This window comes from Durio zibethinus, chromosome 25 (assembly GCF_047325235.1).
Source record: "Durio zibethinus cultivar Kanyao isolate XHJ-2024 chromosome 25, ASM4732523v1, whole genome shotgun sequence".
Lineage (NCBI taxonomy): Eukaryota > Viridiplantae > Streptophyta > Magnoliopsida > Malvales > Malvaceae > Durio > Durio zibethinus.
In genome coordinates, this window is record NC_143186.1 from 18,792,510 (window position 1) to 18,820,284 (window position 27,775).

Consider the following 27,775-nt stretch of genomic DNA (forward strand, 5'->3'; position numbering starts at 1 on the left):
AGAAAATTTTACTTTTAGTTGAATACTTAAATCGAACAGACCAACCTATGAGACCATCAAGATGATATCGACGTTATGTGTTGGATGGTATTGTTTATAGAATGTGGTAGATATATGCTGAATTTTAAAAATAGTTTAACAAACAATGGCTAACAATAATTAATAAATGTGATATTCAAAAATTAAAATTATTTAAACGTAATAGAACTTATATGAAAGTAGTTTATATATGCTGTATTAATTACGAAGACATAGGATGATTAAACATTTGTTTTTGTCATGGTAAGTTCAAATGATGGATAGTCAAAACCATTGTTGTCAGATTCAAGTTTACCATCTTCATCGGCCTTAATTTTGACATGCTCATCTAACTTAAAAGTTGTATGCTCAAAATAAATAACTTTGGTAGTTTTTTCTTTTTTTTTTGGTAACAATTCACTCATTACGTTTTTTATGATATTTGAAGAAGACGCCTGCATTAATTTTTTTTTTCTCATCTATGAAAATAAAAAAAAATAGAATCTTAAGAATATATCATAAAATAATTACATTGTTTATAAATGAAAAATATTTGAAATTAAGGTATTATCTATTCTTGCTTGAAGAATGTTTCTTGTGATAACAATACCACTTTTAGCATATAGAACAACATAAATAATGAATCATTGTTGTATTTCGAGATGAATACATCATCAGATTGCGAACAATGTGCATCAACAAAAACTTTCCAATCATTTTTAAAGTATAGTTTACCATTGATCTTAACTAAACGCATTCTAAATTGAGTAGGAAGTAAACTTTTAAGAAATGTAGTTCTCAGAATTTTAACATATTGCAGATGTGTCTTTATAAAATTCGTCAGAAGTCTCTGCAATCATAGTGTTTATTTGAAAGTATTTTGTCAACATAAATTTTAATACAGATATGTATGCATTGTTAATCAAAATTAACTTATTTTTTTACACTTATCATCATAGAAAAACAAATCAGTAAAGTAATAAAACAAGCAAAGAAAATTGTTATTTTATTTAATAAGTATTAACAAACTTAGAATATATAGAGTTAAATTATAAAACATTAAGATAACAAACCAGAAAATAGAAATTAATGAATAGTTTATTAAAAATTTATATTGATAAGTAATAATATATATATATGTGCAAATATAATAAAGCAAGAATTTGGCTTTTTTTTTTTTTTTTTGATGAGATTCTATGTAAATGAGGAAATATTTTTTAATAGGTTTTGAATTAGCCCAAAAAAACATATATCTCACGAAGGTAATGAGTATTAAAAAAAAAAAAAGCATGTTGTTCACAAAACCTAAAACAGTTTCTGCATTTCAACCAAAAGGAACATAAGTAGAACAAAATCATAACAAATAATAGTAAAAATAGTATACAGTGGAGCATTCAGTTGAAATATTGAGTGAAAATAAAAATTGAAAAGATTGATAAAATATGTGTTTTTCATTTATATCTATAATTTAAAATGGTAAGAAAAAATAGAAAAAATAGAAGATTGTTAAGAAATAATTTGGTTACCATTAAATCTTCAGAGATATCTTCTTCATATAAATCTTAAAAATTTGTGGAACATGGTTGAAATTCACAAGGTATTCCAACTATTCATCTTTCGGGTTTACCATTTTTTTGTAGAGTTGGTGTCTGCCTCAATTTTATATCGAGAGATTTTGAAGATTTGTTATGATATATAAGTAGAAGTTTAAATCTAAACTTGTGAGGTACTTCTTGTGAAAAGAAACTGTGAGACCTTAAAATTAAAGCTAATAATACCTCGCATGTTGAGTGTGAGTCTCCACAAATGGTATTGAAGTGCTTGCCAGTTGGATAGGAACTAAGCGCTTCACGATAAGAGTCACATCTAGAATTCTAATGTTTGAAGTGATTTTGATTCTATGGTTTTGTGTGTACAGTTCTATGGATATGTCTGTACTTTATGTTAGGCTGGACAGAGACATCAAGCTTTAACGAAAATAGTTTGTGATACCTCAATCCCATATTAAAAGATTATAAGGATCTTGTATAATATATAAATAGAGGTTTAAACCTAAACTTGTGAGATATTTTTTGTGAGATAAAACTATGAGATCTTCAAGTCAAAATAGACAATACCTCACAAGTTAGATATGGGTCTTCATAAATAGTATCAAAGTAATTACCAGTCAAATGAAAGCTAAGGTCTACATTATAAGAGTCACCTCCAAAGTCCTGTGGGGGCTAATTGCTATACAATGAAAGCCACCTTTAGAATCTCAATGTTTGGTTTAATTTTGATTCTATGTGTGATATGACTGTAGTTTTGTCTATACTTTGTATTGGCCTTAATAGGGCCGTCAAGTTTTAACGTGAGAGTTTATTCTTAAAAGATTTTGAGAATCTGTTATGATATATAAATAAAAACTTAAATATAATCTTATGAGATCCTTTTTATGAGATAAAATAGTGAGACTTTCGAGTCAATGAACTTACAAATTGGGTGTAGGTCTCTATAATTGATATACCATTAGTTTTGGTTTCTTTAAAAATTTCAAAGATTGGTTGTTAGGGTTTATATAGTTTGAGAGAAACAATTTAATTAAAGTTATATAAGTGTTAAAATTCTATCGATTATAAAGTTGAAGCTGAATAATTTAAAAAAAAAAAAAAGAAAAATTTGGATCCTAAATGTTAATGTCATAATTCTTGAAAGTATGTAACCAAGGAAGGAGGTACCTGGAACCAGGTACTAAGATTGCTGTCATTTCAAAGAGTGCTGAGGGTGTACCACCTGCTACTCCCTTTGAAAAGAAATCAGAAAAGCCATCTCCAACTGAAACTGTAAAGCAGGATAAGCCAAAAGCTAAAGTTGAAGCTTCTCCTTCTGCGGAGAAGCCTACAGCCCTTTCTCCACCACCTCCAAAGCGAACTGCTACTGAACCTATACCTCCACCCAAGGAGAGGGAAAGAAGAGTAAGCCTTTTCATTTTCTGTTTAAATCCAAATATTAGCTTTGGTGAAAAATGATGTAAGCATCTTAGAAAATAATTCTGAGTGTATGGCTTTATGATTACAGGTTCCTATGACAAGGCTTAGGAAGCGGGTTGCTACACGATTGAAAGATTCTCAGAATACTTTTGCAATGTTGACAACGTTCAATGAAGTGGACATGTGAGTTCAATTTTCCCTCATATTTTAGTTCTTTGTATCAGGTGTTAGGCATCCTGCTGACTGCCTATGCTACCTCACTTTGTGAACATTTCTATTTTGGTCTGTACTGAACTATTTGCTCCCCTTTTTTGATACAAATTTTCTATGAAGTTAATAAGATCAGCTTATAAAGGCTAAGTAGTACTCGTGATGAAGCTGATTCTTTTGATTTGTTTTCTTGTCTTATTGATTTGCTTCTCTTTGCAGGACTAATTTGATGAAGCTTCGCTCTGATTATAAGGATGCTTTTAACATGGTGTCAAGTTGGGATTTATGTCAGAATTTGTTAAAGTATGAAATGATTTGTTCTTGAAACGGTCAATAAGCATTCATGGCCTTCCTTCAATAACTTTGTTTTCTCTTTTTTCCCTTACCATTTCTTCTATGTTAAGCTTTTTGTTTCTTTATGTTTCCTACGAGGGACTTGTTGTTCCAGTTGTCCGTGATGCTGATAAGATGAATTTTGCTGAGATAGAGAACACAATCTACAGCCTTGCAAAGAAGGCAAACGATGGGACCACATCAATTGATGAAATGGCTGGAGGCTCATTTACGATATCCAACGGTGGTGTTTATGGAAGTCTGTTGAGTACCCCCATTATCAACCCTCCTCAGGTTAGCAGTTACAAACTGAATATCTATGCACTTACTCATGCTTGTATACGTATGAGGGTTCCATACACTTGTGGCTTATCACAATCTGTAAAAGAAGGCTATTTCCCTTGTCATGCAGTTGATTGATAACTTGATCCTGATGCTTGTTGGATTTGAATTCAAGCTTCGCAGTTCAAAGGGTAATTCAAAGTTTCTTGGTTGCTTAAAAAATGTTGTTTTATATTTAAGCAGTCATGATTGTAAGAGTCGGTGTGAACTTTCGCTTCTGATCTTCACCGAATCACCGTCCAGGCATAGTCACGAGTTAAATTTGCAATAATATCGGTATAGGCCGAAGCACTTGGAGCAAAGGTTGTTGCTATGACAAAGACAAACAGGTTGCCTGAGGAATGAAGACTGAAGAATATGCGTGTGGTCGTATGTGTCATAACATATAGATCTGAAGATTTATCGCTAGACATTGACTTTAGGAATCATCATCAATCTTTTTTGTTTAGGTGTGATTGGTCACCTAAAGAATTTATCTTTTTAAGGAGCTCCTAAGCTTGATTAAGGGTCCCTAAAAGAATAGGTTCGGATCTGTAAATCAGAACAGGATTCAGGAGTTTGATTACATGTGGGAAAGGTTATAGCACCCTCACAACCCCCATCGAAAGATGGTACCAACTCGATTTCGTGTTATCCAATAAGCCTTAAAAATTACCAAATAATTAATTATTAGAAATTATCCTTAATTGACTTTAATACTTTTGACAGAAAATTAAGAAAATTCTCTCACCTCAAGAGTATACAAAAAAATTATTGTTTCACTTGCAGAAACTCCATCATCGGATCATTTAACATTAAAATTTTTTCAAAAGGACAAAAAGAAAAATGGATGATTTTAATATAGGTCTTTTTTGTGTTTTATCAAATAAAAACTCATGCTTTTATACAAAAAAAATTGATACTTTCAATTTTTTCTTAAAGCATTTTAAGGTTTTTTTATTTTATTTTTAAAGAAAACTGATACTTTCAACTTTTTCTTAAAAATATATATTTTTTAAAATTTTATTTTTAAGAAAAATTGGCTCTTCTAACTTTTCCACTAAAATGCTTTTTTTCAAAAATTTTATTTTCAAGAAAAATTAATACTTTCAACTTTTCCTTAAAAATATTTTTGAAAAATTAAAAATATTTTTAGAAATTTTATTTTTAAGAAAAATTGATACTTTCAATTTTTCCTCAAAAATATTTTTTTTAAAAATTTTTATTATTTTATTTTATTTTTATTAAATTAAAACATGCAAAAAATACTCCTAAAAATAAATAAGACATAAATAAATAAATAAACAAATAAATAAAATACCAAAAAAAAAAAAAAAGAACAGCTCGACTCGAGGGATTTGGCGTGGCTCGCCTCCAGGCACAAAGAACAGTTTGAGGGATGTAGCTTGGCAGCTGGGCTCCAAGGATCGATAGATAAGTTGGTCAAGCACAGGTCAGAAATAAGCTGACGCTCGGGTCAGGTCGCATGCTAAAAAATGCGCGAATCCTGATCCCTTCTTAACCTGTTGTGTGGGAAGATACTTCTTTACGTAATTGAAAATTGCATCTTTCTCCCTTACATCACCACTGCCATGAAATTGAAGCTCCACCTCAGTTGGCAGTAGCACAACAGGTTGGCAATCAAAACCATGACCCACATCAAGAACAATGGCTATAAATTCACTCCCTCATTCAAGAAACAATTCAACAAAGACTTTATCATCAATTCCCTGAGAAATAATTTCTTTGGCCTTTTTAAGTGAATCAGTAACTCCATATGCAACTGTGACACCAATGCTTGACCCTGCTCTTGTTGGTTTGGCCACAACTTTCCCTGAGTTTAAGTCCAACTGGTTGCGTGCAAACCATTTTGATAATTTAGATTCATTCACTTCACTTCCCTGCAGTAAGAAACTAGGTACTGTTACAAACCCATGCTTGCTAAGGCCCAGGGAGGCATCATACTTGTCAAATGCTTGACGACACTCCTTGGATCCTGAGCCAACAAATGGAACATTATTTTTTTCCAATAACTCCTGAATGCCACCCTCTTCACCAAAACGACCATGTATAACAGGGAAAACTCTGTCCACTGAGGCAGCTAGATGCTCAGCAAATTCAGACAAAGACTGGAAAGCTTGGGCAAGGCTTTCCAGCTTAAAATCAAAGTCTGAAGGAGCATTGGAATATACCTGAGCAGAGGATATTGCATAGGCATTGAGATGAGAGTCAATATAATAACAGCTCACATGCAAATCCTCTCTCTGTATGTGATCAAGTACTGAGCGAGCAAAGTTCAAAGAAATCCCACGCTCCGTCGATGGGCCTCCACATATCACACCAACTCTCAACACCCAAATCTTCTCCTCTTGGTCCACCAGTACAACGTCCGCCACCTGTGCAGTGACGCATGTAACTGTAACTCCCACCGTTTTTAAAGATGAGGAAAGAAGAAACAGTAGTCACTAGTTTATGGGTGAATTTCGCAATCAAGTTTGAGGAGAGATGAAGAGAGGGTGATATCTTGGCAGCACGGAGGAGCAGGGAGAGATTGGAGAAGCACGCGAGGGATGCCATCGACAGAATTGAGTTAGGAGTTTATGGTTGAACTGTTTGGGTTTTGGTCTATGCCCGTTGCTCAAAAGGCTGACAAATTGGATTGCTGGGAACGAGTTTTCTAGGAATCATTCTAGAAATTGGATATATTTTCTTCTGTGTTTTTGTCCCTGATTTCCTCTGATCCTTTGTTTCTCTTCGTTGCTGTGAATCACAATGATTTATAAAATCATATTGATAAAATTTCAATTCAATTCTGATTAGCATCTAAATAGAAATCATCACAATCATCAAGCTTAATCTCGATCTTTTAGCTTTTCTCTCTCTCTTTTTTTAATTAATTAATCAGATAATGGAGAAAAGAAAAAAATACAATAAATAAACCATAAAAAAAAATAAAAAAAATGATAAATACGAAATAAAAATATGAAATAAAAATGAATAAAAATCCCTACAATCGAACTTAGATTGGTTTTAATTGACAAAAAACCCCGGACAAAATGAGGTGTCTACAGTTGTCCCTCTTTGCACAGTTTCTGTACAACAAAAATCGTGCAAAGACGTAGACATCCCTCATATCTAGATAATCAGCTTGACATTTTTTTTTTGTTTTTTTTAATTTTTTTATCAGACACTAAAACTTGCTAAATGGCACAAAACTCCCATATGTAGAGGCTAACAACTTTTGGAAAAAAAAATAATAATGGCTCATCTAAGCAGAGGCTGACAACTTTTGAAAAGATAAAGACTCCCTTAAGCAAAGGTTCAACAACTTAGAAAAATAAAAGGCTCTTCTAAAGAGAGGCTCAACGACTTTGAAAAAAAAAAATTCTCTAATCAGAAGCTCAACGAAAAAAATAAACAAAGCTCTTCTAATTAAAGGCTCACAACTTTTGAAAAAATAAATTACTCATCGACAATCATGTCCAGAGGAATCGTAGATCAGATTTGATAAAATTTGTAATGGACACTCAAAGATTCATAATTTGAGTTCGAAAATCAAAGGTTCAGATTCGCAAAAACCTTTTAGCTTCGCAAGGGTTCATTGAAATTTGATTCTTAAAATTCAGTTTCATAAGGATTCAAATTTGCAAGATCTCAAGATTCGCATTTACAAATTACAAGACTCGCATCCAACATTTAAAGATTCTCATTTGAATTTTGGAGATTCACATCCAAAAGTTTAAGCTTTTTTGTTTGAACTTGGAGATTCACATCGAAAAGCTCAAAGCTTCTCATTCTAGTTCAAAGATTCACATCTTAGCAAACTTTAGGATTTTATATCTCAAAGATTCTCATTTGAAATTCAAATATTCTCATTTGAAATTCAAATATTCTCATTTGAATTTAAAGATTCACATTCGACAAATTTTGAGTTTCACACTTCAAAGATTCTCATTTGAAATTCAAAAATTCTCATATGAATTCAAAGATTCACATTCAACAAATTTTGGGTTTCACACCTCAAAGATTCTCATTTAACACTCAAAGATTTTTATTTGAAGATTCAAAGATTCTCATTTGGAAACGTCTTAAAGATTCTCATTTAAGACTCAAAGATTTTCATTTGAAAAAGTCTTAAAGATTCTCATTTAAGGTTTAAAGATTCTCATTTGAAAATGTCTAAAAGATTCTCATTTAAAACTCAAAAATTCTCATTTGGAAACATCTTAAAGATTCTCATTTAAGACTTAAAGATTCTAATTTGAAAATGTATTAAAGATTCTCCTTTAAGACTCAAAGATTCTCATTTAAAAAAGTCTTAAAGATTTTCATTTAAGACTCAAAACTTCTCATTTGAAAACGTTTTAAAGATTTTTATTTAAGACTCAAATATTCTCATTTGAAAATGTCTTAAAGATTCTCATTTAAGACTCAAAACTTTATCAAAATACTCAAAATCACTTTTCCAAATAAGCTTTAAACTTTTACCAAAGTCAAAATTTTGTATGTACTGAATGTCATTATCAATTGTGCAAATGCTTTCTTAATGATGCAAATGCAACAATCTAGATTCTCACAATGTCATATTCTCAACCATGATTCAAATATTTACTGCATAATGCATATGCATAGCCAAACCAAAGTTTCAAATATTCTCTAAACAATAATGCAAATGCAATGCATGTAATGTAGATATCCATGTCATGAAATCCTAATCAAAATGTGGTACCACGGTTCTCAAGATCCCACCATTTTGTAATTTTTTATTTTAGCTTCTCAGTATTTTAGAACGAGTTTCGTCAACTGATCCTCATCATTTTCATCACTTGATCATCATTCACAGGTTTTTCAGCATTAACAATTTCAAAACAAGTTTTTATCTTTCATCGTTAGGTTACCATTCACAGGCTTCTCAGTACTAACAATTCCAAAATTAGTTTTGTCCATTGCTTCATACCACCTAATCATAATTCATAGGCTTTTCAGCACTAGAAATTCCATATTATGTTCGTTACTCATTCACCATTCATAAGTTTCTCAACACTAATCATTCCAAAATAAATTTCACCCATTGATCCTCATCAGGTATCACCATATTCATCTCTTGATCACATAATCTTTTTAGATTTTTACCCTCTATTCATTTTGTTAAGCAATTTATCCCCATGTTCATCATTTGGCCATCTCATGTGTCATTTTCTCAAGTTTTCGCAATCTCTTCATCATTTTTGCCTTATCATCTTGGATTTCTTTCAAAAGAATGCACGAATCTTTTATGCACGAATCTTTTATGCACATTATCATTCATTCATCACCATTTTAATTCATGACAAAGATAATGCAATCATACATTTTCTTGATTCATTCTGGAGATATGAGAATAAAATAGCACTTGGTGAATTGGGAGAAAAGTAATCAGTGAAGATGAGTTTGGTACAAAAATAAATGAAGAAAGAAACAAGTTGGATGCATATCATTGGGATGAGTGGTATATCCAAACAATGAATATTCAAACAATTATGAACATTAATATAGGTTTCTTTTTCAAAAACTCATTTCATTGACTGTCAAAATCATTTTGAGCTCATCAAACTTTGCCCCAGCTTTGAAAAATCTTTAGATGCCTTGATCTTTCATATATTTGAATTGTTCATCCAATTTTTAGCTCAGATATTTGTCTACCCAAATTGCCCTTTCGGTTTTAATTTGAGTTTTCTTTTTTCTTTTCATCTTTTTTTTCTCTTATTTTTTTATTTTTTTATTTTTCTCTTATTTTCATTTTTTCATCCATTTTTTCCTTTTTCATCATCTTTCATCCACTATTGATATCTCTCACACATTAATCTTAATATAACATGATTCCATTATTCCATCATAAGCATGCTTTTGCCCAATATATGATCATTCAATTCGAGCATTCACACTTAATCCAAATGAACTTTTCAAAGTTGTAATATAGGCCATGGTGAGGGGTCATGAAAGAAATGGATAAAATAGGCTCAAAATATGTGTTTAAAGGGTTTAAAACCAAAGGATCATTCATTATTTGATGCAACTTGGCATTTTGCCCCACTTTACATCATTTCACTACTTTTTCTTTTTTCATCGATCTCATTCTTCACAAAAAGATTCCTCTTATTTTGCCTCAAATCATGTATGGCATTCATTTTTTTTTTTTTTTACTTTTTTTTCTTTCCTTTCTTTCTATCTTTAAGACCTTTTACGATTTTTTTTTTACTTTTTTTTAAAAAGCCCCACAGTATAGAGGGTGATCCTTGGTTAGGATTTTTTAGAAAAAAAATTATAATAGGCTCAAAGGGGTAACAATGAATGATTTTTTGAATGGTAAAAGAAATATGGTCATTTTTCATTTCAAATGTGAATGTTTTCCTTGAATTTCATCTATTGAACAAAAATAAGCTTATAAATTTTTACACATTTCTAAGATATATCTATTCCATATCTGCTAGTAGCTAGCTTCTTTTGCTTAAATGATCTCATTAGATCAAGGTGAATGAGTTCTCAAAATTAAATCTCAAAATTATTGTTAGCATCATTATCTAAACATTCATCGTTTGGAGTTCAAAAATGAGAATGAAAAGTTATGAAAGGTGACAAAGAATGGAACAGTGATTGAATGAAAGAGAAAATATAATGAAATGCATTATCCTTGCCCTTTATTAAAATGATAACAAATGAAATCCTATTACATAAAAAAAATCCTAACATTACTTTAAAAGAAATCCTAAAATGACACATAGCTTCCAACCAGCTTTGACATTCTTATCTAAAATCATGCCCCTATGCAATTAAGTGAAGGACTTTTATTGACATCTTACCCCCTGATTCATCGAAACTCATTAAGCCTTTTTGGATCAAACTTTACACTTTATATTTAAAAGCAAGGCAAGTTTCAATAAAATGACTCACGTTCTCATTATGATAATCACACGTCGCATTAACATCATACCATTTTGGATAGGGCGGCTTTAATGATTATAGAATAACTTGGTACATAGAATAACTAGAGATACCAAGTTATTCTTGACCAGTTCTGGGAATAACTCAGTGTAAGTCATTGGGATAGGGTTAACATGTGCCCTTTCTTGATTATCCCGAGATATCTTTGAACCACTCGCTTGGTTGTTAGGCTTTGAAACTATTGTAATGATATGACTAAAATCATATACAGGTATTTGAAAGGTTGATTGGTAAGTTGGTAAGTAAGCTGGTTGTGGATATGGTTGGTAAGGGTAATGTGAGATATTTTTCACAGTAAGATAGTATGGGGGCGTAACCTTGTGGATAAGGTTGATATCCCTTGAACTGTCTATCAAGGCTTACGGCTTGAGCTTCAGTCTCTTTCTTTTTTTGTAGCTTTTTGGTTTTTTTTTTTTTCAACTTGTCATTTTTAATAGCATTCTCAATGATTTCACCTGAGATCACCATGTCAGCAAAATTTTTTATGGTATTTTCTATCATCTTTTCATAATAGAGAGATTTTAGAGTGCTGACAAACAATATCATGATCTTTTTCTCAGTTAATAGAGGTTGCATTTGAGAGGCTATGTCCTTTCATTTTTGGGTATATTCTTTGAATGATTCAATCACTTTTTTTCATATTCTGCAAAGACAAGCGATCAGAGGCCAAGTCTATAATATGCTAGTACTGACTAATGAAAGCATGGGCCATATCATTCCAAGAATGAATGCAAGTCCTATCCAACTAGATATATCACCTAGTAACAGAACCCGTGAAACCGTCTTGGAATACAAGTATTAATAGCTTATCATTATTAGCATGGGCAATCATTTTTTGATAATACATGGTAATGTGAGTCTTCAAATATTTGTACCATCGTATTTCTCAAATTCTAGCATTTTAAACTTTGAAAGAATAACAACATCCGGGACCAAATAGAGCCTAACAGCATCCACTAAACCATAAAAATCAATGCCTTCTATGGCTCGTAACCTCTCCTCTAACAAGTTCATCTTCTGTTCAACTTTTGAGGCTTCTAAAGTCTTATTATCTTTAGGCCTTAGCTTTTTTTTTTTCTTTTGGATCATCTAAATTAGGGACTAGTATTGGTTTTATTGTCTTTTCAGTAAAGACAAGATTTACATAACTTTAACATTGCCTTGAATTTGAAGTTGATGGCATCTAGGGTATGTGTACCTTACAGGATAGAAAAACTGCTATGGTAGTGGGCCTTGTACGGGTTGGGCTTGATGTGGCCCAAATCAGAAGGGTACAATAGGTCATCATCTTCTTGTGAGGGATGGTCTTGTTGGCTGGTATTCTCCTCTACACTCTTTCCCTTATTTAACTTGTTCAAAGCTTTCAAAATCCTATTGAACTCTCCTTTTAGCTTTTCTTGAGCTTTTTCTATCATCTTGAGATGACTGAAATTTTTTTCTTCCATTAGTCTAGCTCGAGCTCTTGTATTATATTGGTGGGTGAAGTTACTTTGTGGAGCTATCCTTGAACTTTTAGTACCACAATTATGATTAGAAATGTCATGCTATGCTTTATGCATGATATGTTGATGCACAAATGAAATGTACATTTTTATGGATGAAATCTAATATGAAAATGATGCAGATGCACAATGTTACATATGACAATAAAAATGATGCATGACATGAATGCAAATACACAAAGTCAAACAATCAAAACAGTTAGATCAACATAACTTATTCCTTCTTGTGTCCTAGTTTTGAGGTATATCTATCATTGGATAGGGAGAGCTCTATCTTAGGTTTAGGCATTTCTAAGATTCACTATATGTGATTCAAAGCTAAAGTCTAAAGGGTCTCAAATTACTCCTTACATCATTGTTCGTCACAGACTAGTAAGGCATCCCAATCCTCACCCATTACAGGTTGCAAGCGAAAAATGTTCAATTTAAGTGAGAGTATTTCGCTAGTCACTGCGGAGGCATTAAAATCTCACGAAAGTATAGGTATTTTACTCCCTCTTAAAAGGATGAAACTGAGTATAGAGCTCATGTTATGCATATGCATATGAATGACATAGTTTGCAACATAAATAAAATGAATGGAAAAGAAAAACAAATCCTTACAACGAATTCAATTTTATTAGGCTTTTTGGATAACACAAATTTATTTGTTTGCCTGACTCTCAACTGTTTTCCAGTGGAGTCACCAAACTGTCATAACATATAGATCTGGGGATCTATCGCTAGACATTGACTTTATAAGTCATCACAAATCTTTTTTGTTTAGGTACGATTGGTCACCTAAGGAATCTATCCTTTTAAGGAGCTATTAAGCTTGACTAAGGGTTCCTAAAAGAATAGGCTCGAGTCTACAAACTAGAATAGGGTTCAGGAGTTCGATTACATGTGGAGAAGGTTATAGCACCCTCACAACGCCTATCGAATGATGGTACTAGCTCGATTTCGTGTTATCCAATAAGCCTTAAAAATTACCAAATAATTAATTATTAAAAACTATTCTTAATTGACTCTAATACTTTTGGTAGAAAATTAAAAAAAAATTTTCACCTCAAAAGTATACAAGAAAACTATTGTTTCACTTGCAAATGCTCCATCGTCGGACCATTTAATTAAAAAATTTTTAAAAGGACAAAAGAAAAAATGGATGATTTTAATATAGGTCTTTTTTGTGTTTTATCAGAAAAAAACTCATGCTTTTATACAAGAAAAATTGATACTTTTAACTTTTTCTTAAAGCATTTTAATGTTTTCTTTTTATTTTTAAAGAAAACTGATAATTTCAACTTTTCCTTAAAATGTTTTTCCTTTTTGAGAATTTTATTTTTAAAGAAAATTTGTACTTTCAACTTTTCTCCTAAAATATTTTTTTTCAGAAATTTTATTTTTAAGAAAAATTAGTACTTTCAAATTTTTCTTTAAAATATTTTTTAGAAATTGGAAATATTTTTAGAAATTTTACTTTCAAGGAAAGTTATACTTTCAACTTTTCTTCAAAAATTTTTTTTTGAAAATTTTTATTATTTATTTTATTTTTATTAAATTAAAACATGCAAAAAATACTACTAAAAATAAATTACAAAACAAACAAATAAATAAAATACAAAAAAAAAAATGAACGGCTCGACTCAAGGGATTCGGTGCGACTCGACTTCAGGCACTAAGAACAACTCGAAAGATGTGGCTTGGTGGCTCGGCTCCAAAGATTGACGGGTAAGCTGGTCAAGCATGGGTCAGAAACGGGCTGACGCTCAAATCTGGTCGTTCGTTAGAAAACGCAGGGATCCTGGTCCCTTCTTAACCTATTATGTGGGAAGATACTTTCTTCATTAATTGAAAATTGCATCTTTTTCCCTTACATCACCATTGCCATGAAATTGAAGGTCCACCTCAGTTGGCAGTAGCACAACAGTTTGGCAATCAAAACCATGACCCACGTCAAGAACAATGGCTGAAAATTCACTTCCTCCTTAAAGAAATAATCCAACAAGGACTCTATCAATTCCCCGAGAAATAATTTCTTTGGCCTTTTTAAGTGAATCAGTAACTCCATATGCAACTGTGACACCAATGCTTGACCCTGCTCTTGTTGGTTTGACCACAACTTTCCCTGAGTTTAAGTCCAACTGGTTGCGTGCAAACCATTTTGATAATTCAGATTCATTCACTTCACTTTCCTGCAGTAAGAAACTAGGTACTGTTACAACCCATGCTTGCTAAGGCCCAGGGAGGCATCATACTTGTCAAATGCTTGACGACACTCCTTAGATCCTGTGCCAATAAATGAAACATTATTTTTTTCCAATAACTCCTGAATGCCACCCTCTTCACCAAAACGACCATGTATAACTGGGAAAACTATGTCCATTGAGGCAGCCAGATGCTCAGCAAATTTGGACAAAGACTGGAAACCTTGGGCAAGGCTTTCGAGCTTAAAATCAAAGTCTGAAGGAGTATTGGAATATACCTGAGCAGAGGATATTACATAGGCAATAAGATGAGAGTCAATATAATAGCAGCTCACATGCAAATCCTCTCCCTGTATGTGATCAAGTACTGAGCGAGCAGAGTTCAAAGAAATCCCACGCTCCATCGATGGGCCTCCACATATCACACTAACTCTCAACACCTGACTCTTCTCCTCTTGGTCCACCAGTACAGCGTCCGTCGCCTATGCAGTGGCATGTGTAACTGCAACTTCCACCGTTTTTGAAGATGAGGAATGAGAAGAAGAAGCAGTAGTCACTAATTTGTGTGTGAATTTAGTAATCAAGTTTGAGGAGAGATGAAGAGAGGGTGATGTCTTGGCAGCACGGAGGAGCAGAGAGAGGTTGGAGAAGCACGCGAGGGACGCCATCGGCAGAACTGAGTTAGGAGTTGATGGTTCAACTGTTTGGGTTTTGGTCTATGCCCGCTGCTCAAAAAGGCTGACAAATTGGATTGTTGGGAACGAGTTTTCTAGGAATCACTCTAGAAATTGGACATATTTTCTTCTGTGTTTTTGTCCCTGATTTTCCCTGATCCCTGATCCCTTGTTCCTCTTCATTGCTGTGAATCACGATGATTTATAAAATCATGTTGATAGAGTTTCGGTTCAATTTTGATTAGCATCCAAAGTTAAATTAGCATCTAGATAAAAATCATTATAATCACCAAGCCTAATCTCTATCTTTCAGGTTTTTTCTCTCTTTTTTTTAATTAATTAATTAGATAATGGAGAAAAGAAAAAAAAATACAATAAACAGACCATAAAAATAAAAATTAAAAAATGATAAATACGAAATAAAAATCTGAAATAAAAATCCCTACAATCGAACCTGGATTGGTCTCAATTGATAAAGAACTCCGGACAAAATGAAGTGTCTACAGGGTGGTTAGTAATTTTTCATTCTCGTTTTCATGTCAAAACGCATCGATTCCCCATGTTTCAATCTTAAACTGACAAATCCTAGTTTCCTTCAAGGGCAAATGTAAAACCCCTATCTTGTATCGAAAAATTTTATGGATCAATTATGATTTATAAATAAAGATTTAATTTTAAATTATAAGATATCTTTTATGAGATAAAATCATAAAATCTTCATATCAAAGTGAATAATATCTCGTAAGTTACGTGTAAATTTTCACAAATAATATGAAAGTCATCATCAATCAAACGAGAATTAAGTGTTACATCATGAAAGCCACCTCTAAAAATTTACGGAAGATAAATATTACATGGTGAGAACCACTTTTAAAATTTTAACATCTGATGTAATCCTGTAATCTTTGTATACTTTATGTTGGATTTATCCAATATTTAGTGTGATTTGATAGACCTATATATTTTGTATTAAGTTTGATGAAGACGTCAAAATTTAATGAGAGGAGTTTATAACACTCTAATCTCATATCGAAAATTTTGTAGATTAATTATAATATATAAGTAAAAATTTAATCTCAAACTTATAAAATTATTTTTGTAAGATAAAATTATCTCAAGTTTGGTGCGGCTCTCCACATCACAAGTTTGAGTTTCAGAGGGTAGAACTGACTTGCCTGTTTGATCATGACCATGCAAAATGTAAAAGAAAAAAAAATCATGCATTAGCTATATACAGAAAGAAATCAAGATTTACCCATGGATGGTCAAAAATCAAAATTTTGGCCCAAGATTTTTTTATTTGGCACTTTTTTCTCGACTATTTTGTGATCAATTCGTAACATTGAGGAAAAATGGTGGAAGCAACGGTTTGAAGAGGCCTAAATAATGGTTTTTTTCAATGGTTTTTAGGAGCTTGTTTCAAGTTTTGATATCATGGAATTATTATAAAATTTTGATGGGATTTAATCACAATCATGAAATCCTAATTTAATACCATTATTCCAACACTTCGAATCATATCGTGAGGAATAAACATTCCCTAATAATCTCCCCAAGTTCATTCTCCACCGAAAGATTATTGCCCTTCCATTTACCAAATTCCTCTTTACCAATATTAAAGTGCTGTGCTTTTTGGAAAGCATTGGCATTTCCACTTTGTGGAAAGAATTTGGATTAAAACGAGATTTCACTAATGAAAAAGCTTTCAACGCCCTCCAATATTCTTTTTTTTTTCAAATATTTTTTTGAAAGCGCTTTTTTAATGTAAATACGTATTTTTATAATTATCATTTAAAAAAAAGTTGTTTAGTGTTATAGTTTGATGTCAAATACATCTATTTTTAAAATAAAATGATCAGTGTTTTTATGTCATTATTTATCTATTTTATAAATTTTATAAATTATAATTATTTACATACTTCTATACAAATTTCATAAAAAAATAAATAGAGATGGAAAATAACGTAAAATGATCTGATTCAGCCAGAAAAAAAAAGAGCTTCAAGAGAATGTCAATGAGATCACGTTAGTTCACACCTTTCTTTAGCAAGGAAAATGTCAAGTGACCCATTAAGTGAAGTCTTTAACCCGTTCTACACCTCAATAGCCACATGGAAAGTCAAATTCCATCATGTTGAAACTGAAACCACGGACCAGTTACTGTGGAAAATCCATGAAGTAAATGATATAAATAACTCACTACCCTTCAATTATTGTCCATAAATGCATCTGATTCTCACTCGTTTAACTTCAAAAAGCCTTTGAATCCCAAGGAAAGTGACCACGGCTATTCTTCAAATTTCTGCACCATTTTTCTCTTACTGTTCTTCCTCAGCTTCCTTTAGAAAAACCAGAGCCACTCTGTATAACCCAAATGTTTCAGTTCCAAAGCTCCTTATCAATGATGAGTTTAACCAAAGAAAAGGGTTGATAACCTTCAAAACAACCAATCCCCTGATAGAAATTAAGCCTAAACTTGAAAATAACGGCACAAACAAGGAAGAAATCTCCAATTCAATGGTGTTGCAACATATGTGTGCTATAATGGATATTGTCGCAGATAGAGTTGAAATGCACAAGAATATTGGAGCACAGCGTGATAACTGGAACAGGCTTCTATTGAATTCTGTCAATGGAATGACAACCACAGCTGCAATAATGGCTGGAATTGCAGCTGTCAATGGAGGTGGAGCATCCTTTATGGCTCTGAAGCTATCTTCCAGTTTGCTTTACATGGCAGCAACCGGGGTTTTGCTGGTGATGAATAAGATACAGCCTTCTCAGCTAGCTGAAGAACAAAGAAATGCTTCAAGATTGTTTAAGAAGCTTCACGAGGAGACAAAGACAAACATTGCTCTTGGAAACCCAGATTCAGATGATGTGAAAGCTGCAATGGAGAAAGTCTTGGCATTGGATGAAGCTTATCCACTTCCCTTACTTGGAACCATGCTTGATAAGTTTCCATCACTTGTACAACCAGCTGTGTGGTGGCCAGAAGAGAAGAGTACTCAACGGGAAAAGCTTGTCAGGAAAGTTGAAAAAAACGGGTGGAATGAGAATCTTGAAGAAGAAATGAAAGAAATTGTTGGGGTTTTGAAGAGAAGAGACACTGAAGAATACATGAGACTAAGTAAACTAGTCTTGAAAATCAATAAAATTCTAGCCATATCTGGCCCCTTGTTCACTGGCATAGCTGCAGTTGGTTCTGCCTTGATGGGATCATCTTTCTATGGCTCATTTGCTGTAATTCTCAGTGTAGTTTTTGGAGCTATGGCCGTTGTCGCTAACAGTTTGGAGCATGGTGGGCAGATAGGGATGGTGTTTGAAATGCATAGGAACTCCGCTGGATTCTTGAGGTTCATGGGAGAAACCATAGAATCAACCCTGGAAGAAGGAGAAGCAGATGAGAGGGAAAATGGGGAATTATTTGAAGTGAAAGTAGCTCTTCAGCTTGGAAGAAGTTTGTCGGAGCTCAGAGACCTAGCAGATGATGCATCCCATCCTCATTCTTCAATGAAGGAAGAGGATGGAGAAGAGTTTGATAGCAAGCTCTTTTGATTCTTATATTTGATATTCATTGGATATTGTACGGCTGGGAATTGAAGACTGAATTCTCTGATCAACCTGCTCATTTCATGTTCATTTTACAGATTTGATTGTACAAGTTTTCAAAATGTAATTAAACAAAATGTAGTGAATAGTCTTATATGCAGCCAAACAAATGATGGTAATAACTAATGAAAGACTATTAATATAATCAACTGAAATTGTAATTAATTATGGAGATCAATTCTATTTATAGTCTTATATAGTAACATTAGGATTGAGGACTTCTTTCCTTCTGAAATAGTGTGAATAAACCTGACAATTTTGGTTCTCTTCATCTCCTTGAGTATTTTATAATTGACTGATGAGCTTTGGTGATTTGGTACCAGCCCAAGTTCCCTTCAAAGAAGGGAAAGGCTTCTGAGTAATGAGCTGCTTGTGGATTTCTTAGAAACCCAAGTTTTGGAAAAGGCTTTGGCAGAGATGGTCTATTCCCATCCCCTACCCCATTTAGACGCTATCAATACATTAGTCTCCTTTTCAGTAAAGACCTGGATCTAGTGGACTTCTTTTAGCAGCTCTAGTTTCTTTAGGCAGAAATGGACTGTGGATTTCATAAAAGCCCTAGTTTCCTTTATGAGTTAGGACAAGGGACGTAAGGATTAGGAGAGATGGACTATGCCCAAGCCCATAGAGAGCATTTATCAGACTTAAATTATTCAAACTAAGCCAGTTTCAGCCCAAGTTTTGTCATGAGAAAAGAAAAGGATCGGTCCAAATCTTCTCAAATTTTTTTATTAAGCGGCAAAGCAAAGGGCATTTGAACTTTACTCAACCTCCTAATGTATTTGAATCCTGACAACAAAGAGAGAAACACATCTTCTTTATTTATAGAGCCAATTTTTTTTATATTGGAATTGTGGAAAAAATATTACAGAAAGTGCTGATGCTTGAAAACTGAGCCTGCAAGTTATTCTATTTCATCTTGTTAATACGTGTTATGTCCCTTCCTATTAGCAAAGACAATATTCTATCCTTCCTATACTTATGGAAAGTATGATTCTTTAATTGAACCGGCAACTGAAGTTTTGAAGCAGATACCAAAATTTCAACATGTTGTTAACATTTTCTGTGGCATACCTGGGTTTTTTACTCTATTTTCACCCCATAAATTGTATATAATTTTCTCATAAACCATTTGCTCTAGTTTCTTGAATAGTTCATTGAGATGATTCGTCTCTTGTTTACACTTGTTTCTGCTGAAATGGCTCTTGTTTTGGTACTTCTATTCAGGTCTCCTCTAAGGAACCTGGTGATCAAGGTAATGGACAAGATGAAGGAAGGGAAAGGCCCAGTGATTTCAAAGACTGTTGCAGGAACTTTGTTTGTTGTGTTTATCTCTATCTCGTACAATGTAATGGAGATCCAAAAACGGTCATTGGAAGGGGGTGTTCTCAATCCAACTGATGAAGTTCTTATGGCAAATCGAATTTTGGAAGCATCCCTAATGGGTAACTCAAAATCATCAACTTAATTTAATTTTCCTAAGATGTCTGAACTTTGAGTTTTTAACTATGTATAACAAGTTTATGAAAGTTTTGATACTTGGAATCTTTATTACTCAGACTCAGAGATGAGTATCGGGTAATGGGTATGCTTGGAACATGGATATATTTAATTTTTTTTTCTAAATTTATATATATAGATTCGATCTTTGTATCATATCCATAGAATATTTTTAAAATATAGGTACTTCAAAAAAAAATCTTAGTATAGCTTAGAACTGCAAAATCTAACACAAATTTAAAATGCTAGCCAACAATCAGTACTTAATTTCAATAGGTTGTGTAGAAAACATGTACATGGCTTCCAATTACGGTAAAAGTAAGCTGAAATTAGACTTGGAATTGGGAAATAATTATTGTCTGAAAGGGCTCTTTACTAGCTAATCTGAATTGCTTCATGGAATTAGCCAATTGCAGCATTCGATCTTACATGCAATGAAAATAGTCAGCGGACACAATTGATCTACCATTGATTTTAGAGTCTGGAACTATCAGCTCAAAGGTTTAATTTTTGAAAAATAGCCCCAATTGCCCTTTAACGTCTTCTAACTTTGATATTAAAGGATTATATAACATATTTCAGGGTTTGCTCTATTCCTTGCACTGGTTGCATATAGATTACACTACTGTATCAAAGAGCTTTATCCGACAACGAGGAGAATATCGGAGACAGCTGAAGAAATGAAACTAAAGCCAGATTTAAAGCATCATGATCTTAAAGAACACCCAAAGAGGGCAACAGCTTCAAGATGAACAATTGATGTTTAAACCTAGAGGCATAAAGATGCCTGAAAAATTAGTGTCCCCTATGATACTCTCTTGCTTCTGGTAGCCTAATCTTTAGGCTTGGGTTACTTTGAAAAGCAGAAATATGAACATGTCTAAGACATGGTCATATGTTATGAACTGCTGCAATTGTAATTGCTTAAATTATATGGCTACACACAGTTTATTACTGTTGTCTGATGATCCTGCTAACTTTGGTCTATCTAACAAATCATGAATCGAAATTTATTTTTCATTTTCGATTCATTAATTCTCAGAATTTGAATGAGTTTTACCCTGAGACTGGAAAACTGGTCTGCAATGGACCCAAACCCTTCAGCTGATGGTTTCAAAGATGAGAAATTTTCAACTTTCACAGCCTGGATTATGTTAGCAGGCTTTTCCATGGTTCTATTACTCATTATTATTATTATCAAACAATGCTTTTTTTCTGAATGTGAAAGGGTAATAATACCTTGTCTTTTCAAGTAATTCATCACCTACCAAAGAAGAAATGATGACATTGTAAATGGCTAACGCTGAGTCTTCATTTCTCCATCAGTTGACTCAAACAAGAATTGGCAAACCGAAACCTTGTTGGTCTCTCCAACTTTTTGCACCTAAAAGCCTCTTCTTTCTTTTCACATGGGAAGTTTCGACTGTCATCACGTAAGCCTGAGAAGAGTTGACCTTCCTGATAACTCGGCTTTGTTACAACTTAAAAGTCATTGCCCGACACAATAAAATAATGGAGTCAACCCCCCATTCCGGTCTCCCTCAAGCACCCAATGCTTCACTATCATCAGCTTTTCTGTAAGAGACTGATGCAATTAATCAAGATCAAGGGAAAACTAGGTGCAATGTTTTGGACTTTGGACTTTTTAATTTTCCACCAAATACTCGTGTATGACACAAATCGGACGGACATGGATATAAAGATTGAATGTCCAAAAACATAATCCTCACTAATTGGACATTTGTTTTATATACTTATAAATCCTTATTTTATGCAGAAAATAAGGTTTCTAATTTGGCAAAGTACAGCAATAATGAACTGCCATATGATTCTTGTAATTGGTGAGGGAGGTAGGCATATGCATTTGCCTGGGAAGGGAATATGCTAAGATCAATTATGACTCATACCCAACCCACAAAGGTAAAGAGAAGACAAAGTTGACTTCTTTGTTATCTTATCTACCCAAGCCTTTAAGTCTCCTCTGTTCACACAAACAAGTGTGAACATCGAGAATAGAGGCTGATGATTCAGTTGATGACTTTGTTCAAAACTCATACTTTTCAAAACTGCAACAAAGAAGTTGATCGCCGGCCGGTCATTTCTGCCAGAAAAAGGAAAATTTGGAGAAATTAACATGGAAAATAGGAAAATGAATCAAAGATGACAGATGGGATTGGAATAGAACAAGAATTTTCATTTACTGTCTCAAAATTGAGATTGTCTAATACAAAAATATCATCTGTTACACTGTCAAATGCCAAAATACTGCTAAAAGTAATAATATTTTCTGTAGGATTTTCTAAGAAGAAATCATCATCTAAGATGAACCTTTCAATTTCAAGTTCTTCTTCAAAAGAATCCAGGAATGATGGAGTTGTAAATGAAAATTCATCTTCTACTGTAACATTGCTGTCATCAGAACATTCCTTTTTTTCTTCAATGCCACTGCTTCTAACTGTGATCCAATCTTCACTCCTACTCCAATTGGAAGCTGGTGACAGATCAGTGCCTTGAAGCAATTTCTTGATCCTGTCAGTCGGAGAATTCAAGGAAAGCTCTTTAGGAATCAAATTCTTAGGAGTTTCCACCACATCGAGTGAATCCCAGAAACCTTGATCCAAGACGGAATTTGGAGAATTCATGGTAGAGTCCTTTACTTCCTTCAAAAGGGTATCTGATTCTTCCAAAAATGGATGTTGAAGCAATTCTTTAGCTGTCCATCTCTCCTTTGCATCTCTCCTCAAACACTTGCCAAGAAAATCCTTTCCTTTCTCAGATAAACACTTTGGAATCTCAGGTACTTCACCTGAAAATCCAATCTTATAAAGAGCTGACACTGGATCATTCAGCTCCGGCCATGGCGAATTCCCAGTACTCATCTCTATAATTGTACATCCAAGAGCCCATATATCAGCTTCAAAGCCCTGTTCCTCCCCACGTGCCACCTCTGGTGCCATGAAAGCCGGTGTACCGGAAAATGCTGACGTGTCAAAATCTTGATTATCACCAACTTTTCCCATCAATTTAGCGCAACCAAGATCAGCAATCTTTGCACCTTCTTTACCTATCAAAATATTTTGGCTCTTGATGTCACAATGTACCACCCCATTAACATGAAGATAATCCAAACCTTGTAAAATCTGCTGACTATATAATCGAACTTTCCCTTCATCCAATCTTCCTCCAACCCTTTGAATTTCCTCGAAAAGCGTGCCACCGGGAACATACTCCATGCAGAGATTGTACATAGGCTGGTTACATGTTTCTTTTGTAACATCATAGCCTATGTACTTAACTATACGAGGACAGCTTAATTTGGACAACAAATAATTCTCCCTTTGTAAGAACATAGAGTGACATAACTCGGTGGACTTAACGGCGAAAACCTCCCCCGAAGGGATTGCGGTGGCTAGTGAAACGGTGGCGGTGGCGCCACGGCCTATGGCAGGTCCTCTAATCCACTCCATTAGAGGCACACCAAGAAACAAAGAGAAAAAAAAAATGTTGGGGCTAATATTGATGCTACGGCATGCAAGAAAACGTGTAAATATATATAAACTTTGGGGGTACCTTTGGTTTTGGCGACTAAATCCAAAGCATATGCAACAAACTGGGGAAAGATTCTTGATGACAAAATTCTGTTTCTTACTTTGTCAGACTTGGGTTTTTTTTTTCCTTTGAGTTCATAGAGCTAGAATGTACCAGGTGGCAAGATGTGAACGCCTTTGTTTGACAGCTCTGACCGCCTATGGACGGCGGTTGCTTAAGCTTGTAATAAAGCCGTTCACATGACGACACATTAGCACGTGCCGAGATTGCAGTGTTAATCACATATTATTGGTTAATTAATCCTTAATTACGGTTTTGATTTTTGCGGCGCAAAGGCGATTAGTCAACAGTTAAACTGTTAAAGTGTGAACCTGAGTTGGATTTTTATTTTTGTTTAGCTTAATTTGCAAAAGAGATTTTATTAAACTTAATAATTTTAAATACGATATAATTATATAATATAATAAATATAAAAATAATAATTTAAAATTTTAATAAAAATTTTATATAAATTTAACAAATATCATTATTTGTTATGTTTAACGTGTTGGTAAAATTATCATACGATAATTTTAATATTTTATATATATTTAATATAAAAGAAATATAATATAAATTAATAGATCTAATGTGAATACAAATTAATTGGATAGACTTGAATGTGAATACATGCATGAATCATAATTTATAAATGTCTATGTCATTTGTGCTTGTTAAGTAACTTAGTAAACTGTTAATTGATTTAGAGTTTAGAAAAGTTATTAAAATGATGTGAAAGATGCTGTTTTAAATTATTGTTAAATTATTCAAAGCTTATCTCGTTCATGCATCCATGCTTCACCACCATTAAAAAAGTTTAGGGATTTATAGTAATTTGAGCATTTGACCCTTCACTTCAAGGGTGATATTTAAAAGTAAGCTATTTGGTTTTTATTTTACTTGTCGATATAAAAATCTTACATTGTAAAGAACATTAGATTTATAAATATTTTGAAAAAAAAAAAAAGAAAGATTTTAAATTCTATTAAATTAAATGCTCGGATGTTAAATTTGTAAACTTTTAGTCGAAAAAATAATTATATTAAATTGTAAAGAGAATTCAATGCAAAAGTTTTCACATTAAAAAGTAAAAATAATGAAATTTGAAAAACGTACTCTCTCTGAATTATTTTTTTGTCCATTTTTTTATATCTCAAAATTATATCTTATTGCTTTTTAACATTTAAAATTCTTACTTTTTTATATTTAAAAATTATCTTTTATAATTTTTTTATTTTTTAATATTAAAAATCATGAAATTTTAATTTTATAAAAGAATTTTAAATTTTAATATTAAATAAATTAAAGTCAATTTTTTTAAAATTTATTAAAATCAATACATAATAAATATTTGAGATGAAAAGAATATGCAAGTTTTTTTGTTATTATTATCGAAAGTAAGAGTTGAATATTATATATTTTAGGATTATTTAAAGATATTTGAAGTAATCTTACCGTTGTGTCAAACTGTCAACTCTTTTTTTAAGTCCATTAAGTTATTGCCTAAAACTTGTAAGCCTTCAGGTACAAGAAATAATTGAATGTACTGATTTGGAGGCTGTGGAGATACTCGTTCCACACCCATACTTTGCAATGTGAAATAAACAAAACCTTTTTGGCCCAAAAACGTGTCCTTAGCTGCTCCAATGGCGCCATGAAATTGAAGAGTTGGCCTATTGATTGGAGGAATCAAAGCAAAAGTAAATAAGCCAGCAAAAGAGGTTGCAACCAACATCAACAAAAATTAAAGTTAAAAAAGATTCACCAACTGTTTTTCCATGGGTGGAAAGTTGGGTTTGAGTCAGAACTTGATGACTGTAAATCAGATGTATGGAAAATTTTCGATTTGGATCAAACATTTGAGTGATGTTCAAGCAAATTCCAAACTGTGAAAGCCAACTTTTTCTTGAAATTGGGGGTTTTTAAGTGACCCCAAATTCCATTTCTAAGTTTAAAACCTTGTCCGCTTTTGATTGAGAATAGTGGGAGGGTCCTTTATTTGCATTTTGCTTAGGCTCTTTCAGCTTGTCGGTGCTGATATTCTTTACTGGTTGCTGCCAGTCCTTTACAGCTCACCCTTTACAGCTAGGTTCACCAGGTGAAACATGAATTGGACCCATTAACTTTTATCAGAATTTGGCAGAGACCAGCAGTCCCACCGCCAATCTTCCTCTTTTTGTCACTTTCTTATCTATTAACCTTAATTTTAATCCCAAATTAAATCAAATCAGAATCGAGTGAATACAAAAAAATATTCGAGCTCAAAGTCCAATCATAATCTGTTATTAGAAGTATGATCTAAATTTGATTAAATTTTAATTTTTAAATTTAAATTTAATTCAAAATAAGATTCAAAATATTTGATTTCATTCTATTAAATTTATTTAATAAAAATAAATTCACTTTTTATGTTCAAAAGTTTATTATAAATTCAAATTAAAACTCAAATTGATATGTAAAAAAGTAAAATAATAATTTTTTAAATTAAAATAATAAAAATATATAAATTTTAAAATTTTAATTAAATTCACAAATTACTAAAAAAATATATTAAAATAATCTAACTCAATTTTAACAATAAATCAAATTATTTAAATTTAAATTCAATAATAACCAAATTAAATTTAAATTTTATCCGTATAAAACTTAAATAACTTACAAATAACTTATAATAAAATAATATAACTTACAAATATTGATATATTATTTACACTCTTATATATTAAATAAATACAAAACTCTTAATTTTAACTACTTTAATATGATTCAATCTTTGCAGTTCAAAATTTTTACTTTTAACTGCATCCAAACATTTAACTAAATGATTAAAACAAAATTTCCAGCAAAACTCAAATTCTTTTCCAAATAAAAATATTCCCTTAATTTTAGTCGCTTAATAATGATGGTTCATTACCTATTTTGGTCTGGTTGTACTAACCAAAACTGAAGCGAACTCAACGATTAACTACTAACAATGCACTTCAATTAATAATCAAAACAGCTCACAATAATCAATATGTTATCCACAATTTTAGTATAGATAAATTTGTGTTTAATTGTGACCTACTTTGCCAGTTTCTTCTACTTGGATTCGCTGGCTCATGTTCACTCTATTTCTCCATGAGAATTGTTTACGACCCACCCTCCTCAAGACTGACAATTCAATATGACAGTTGGACATCCAATCCTTATCTGATTATAATCATTGTTCCAATTAATGTAATCATTGATTTTTATTGAACATAATTCTTTTCTACTCTATTATTTGAACAAATCTCATTTCGTTACGCTACAAAATTAAAAAATTATGAGCTTAACTTCGTTTTTCCTACAGTTAGAAAAACTGACCCGAAATTGAAAAGCTTACCTAAGCCAGCCGAATTTGAACCAGATCCAAACTAATTTAATCAGGAAAAAATCAACAGTTCAAACCTGTTCAATCCAAACCTGAATCGACGCAAACTAAATAAATTTGAAGCTCAAACGACTCGAATTTTCTTATACATAAATCATATGGGTTCATTAAGTGAACATCAAAATCACCCATAAATCCATCCTTTAATCATGCCAGCCATCCATTCATTACACTAAGCTGGCAAATATGTCTAACCAACATCTAAGTACCTGACTGCAATAATTTTAATGATTAATCAATTCTTCTAGATGAGAAAAGAATTACTACATCAATTTGCAAGCCTCATATCCTGCAACATTGAGCACTCAACCAGATTGCGAAGTACATGAATGATTAAACATACTTAAGAAGTATCAGGAACAACATACCTTTCCAGCAAGAATCGCAAAGTTCAGCATTCCGAGTTCAAGTAGCTGCGAAAGCCATCTTAGCTTGAATAAACGCTAAAATCAGTTGCACCATTATA

The 27,775-nt window shown here is 32.6% G+C and overlaps 2 protein-coding genes and 3 pseudogenes across 4 annotated transcripts in view; 4 read left to right on the forward strand and 1 right to left on the reverse strand.

The window, feature by feature from the left end:
- Window positions 1-27,775, forward strand: part of LOC111276437 (uncharacterized) — an 83,832-nt gene that overhangs the window by 23,602 nt on the left and 32,455 nt on the right. The gene's annotated exons all lie outside the window — the stretch shown is intronic.
- Window positions 1,598-3,950, forward strand: LOC111276128 (dihydrolipoyllysine-residue succinyltransferase component of 2-oxoglutarate dehydrogenase complex 2, mitochondrial-like; annotated as a pseudogene). The gene is made up of 4 exons (XR_016333612.1): window positions 1,598-1,615; window positions 2,713-2,972; window positions 3,076-3,170; window positions 3,417-3,950. The product of XR_016333612.1 is annotated as a dihydrolipoyllysine-residue succinyltransferase component of 2-oxoglutarate dehydrogenase complex 2, mitochondrial-like (transcript).
- On the forward strand, window positions 17,250-19,568 carry LOC111276125 (putative F-box protein At4g22030 pseudogene; annotated as a pseudogene).
- On the forward strand, window positions 19,906-22,224 carry LOC111275660 (uncharacterized). The gene is made up of 2 exons (XM_022861134.2): window positions 19,906-20,251; window positions 20,889-22,224. Exons 1-2 carry the CDS (start codon window positions 19,969-19,971, stop codon window positions 21,056-21,058), a joined length of 453 nt encoding a protein of 150 aa, XP_022716869.2. The 5' UTR covers window positions 19,906-19,968; the 3' UTR covers window positions 21,059-22,224.
- Window positions 22,367-24,041, reverse strand: LOC111275659 (mitogen-activated protein kinase kinase kinase 18 pseudogene; annotated as a pseudogene). The gene has a single exon (XR_016333710.1). The product of XR_016333710.1 is annotated as a mitogen-activated protein kinase kinase kinase 18 pseudogene (transcript).

Coding starts and splice junctions, on each gene's coding strand:
- LOC111275660 (XM_022861134.2), top strand. CDS start 19,969: ATGATTCGTCTCTTGTTTACACTTGTTTCTGCTGAAATGGCTCTTGTT. Junction 20,252..20,888: donor TTTGGAAGCATCCCTAATGG/GTAACTCAAAAT, acceptor AACATATTTCAG/GGTTTGCTCTATTCCTTGCA.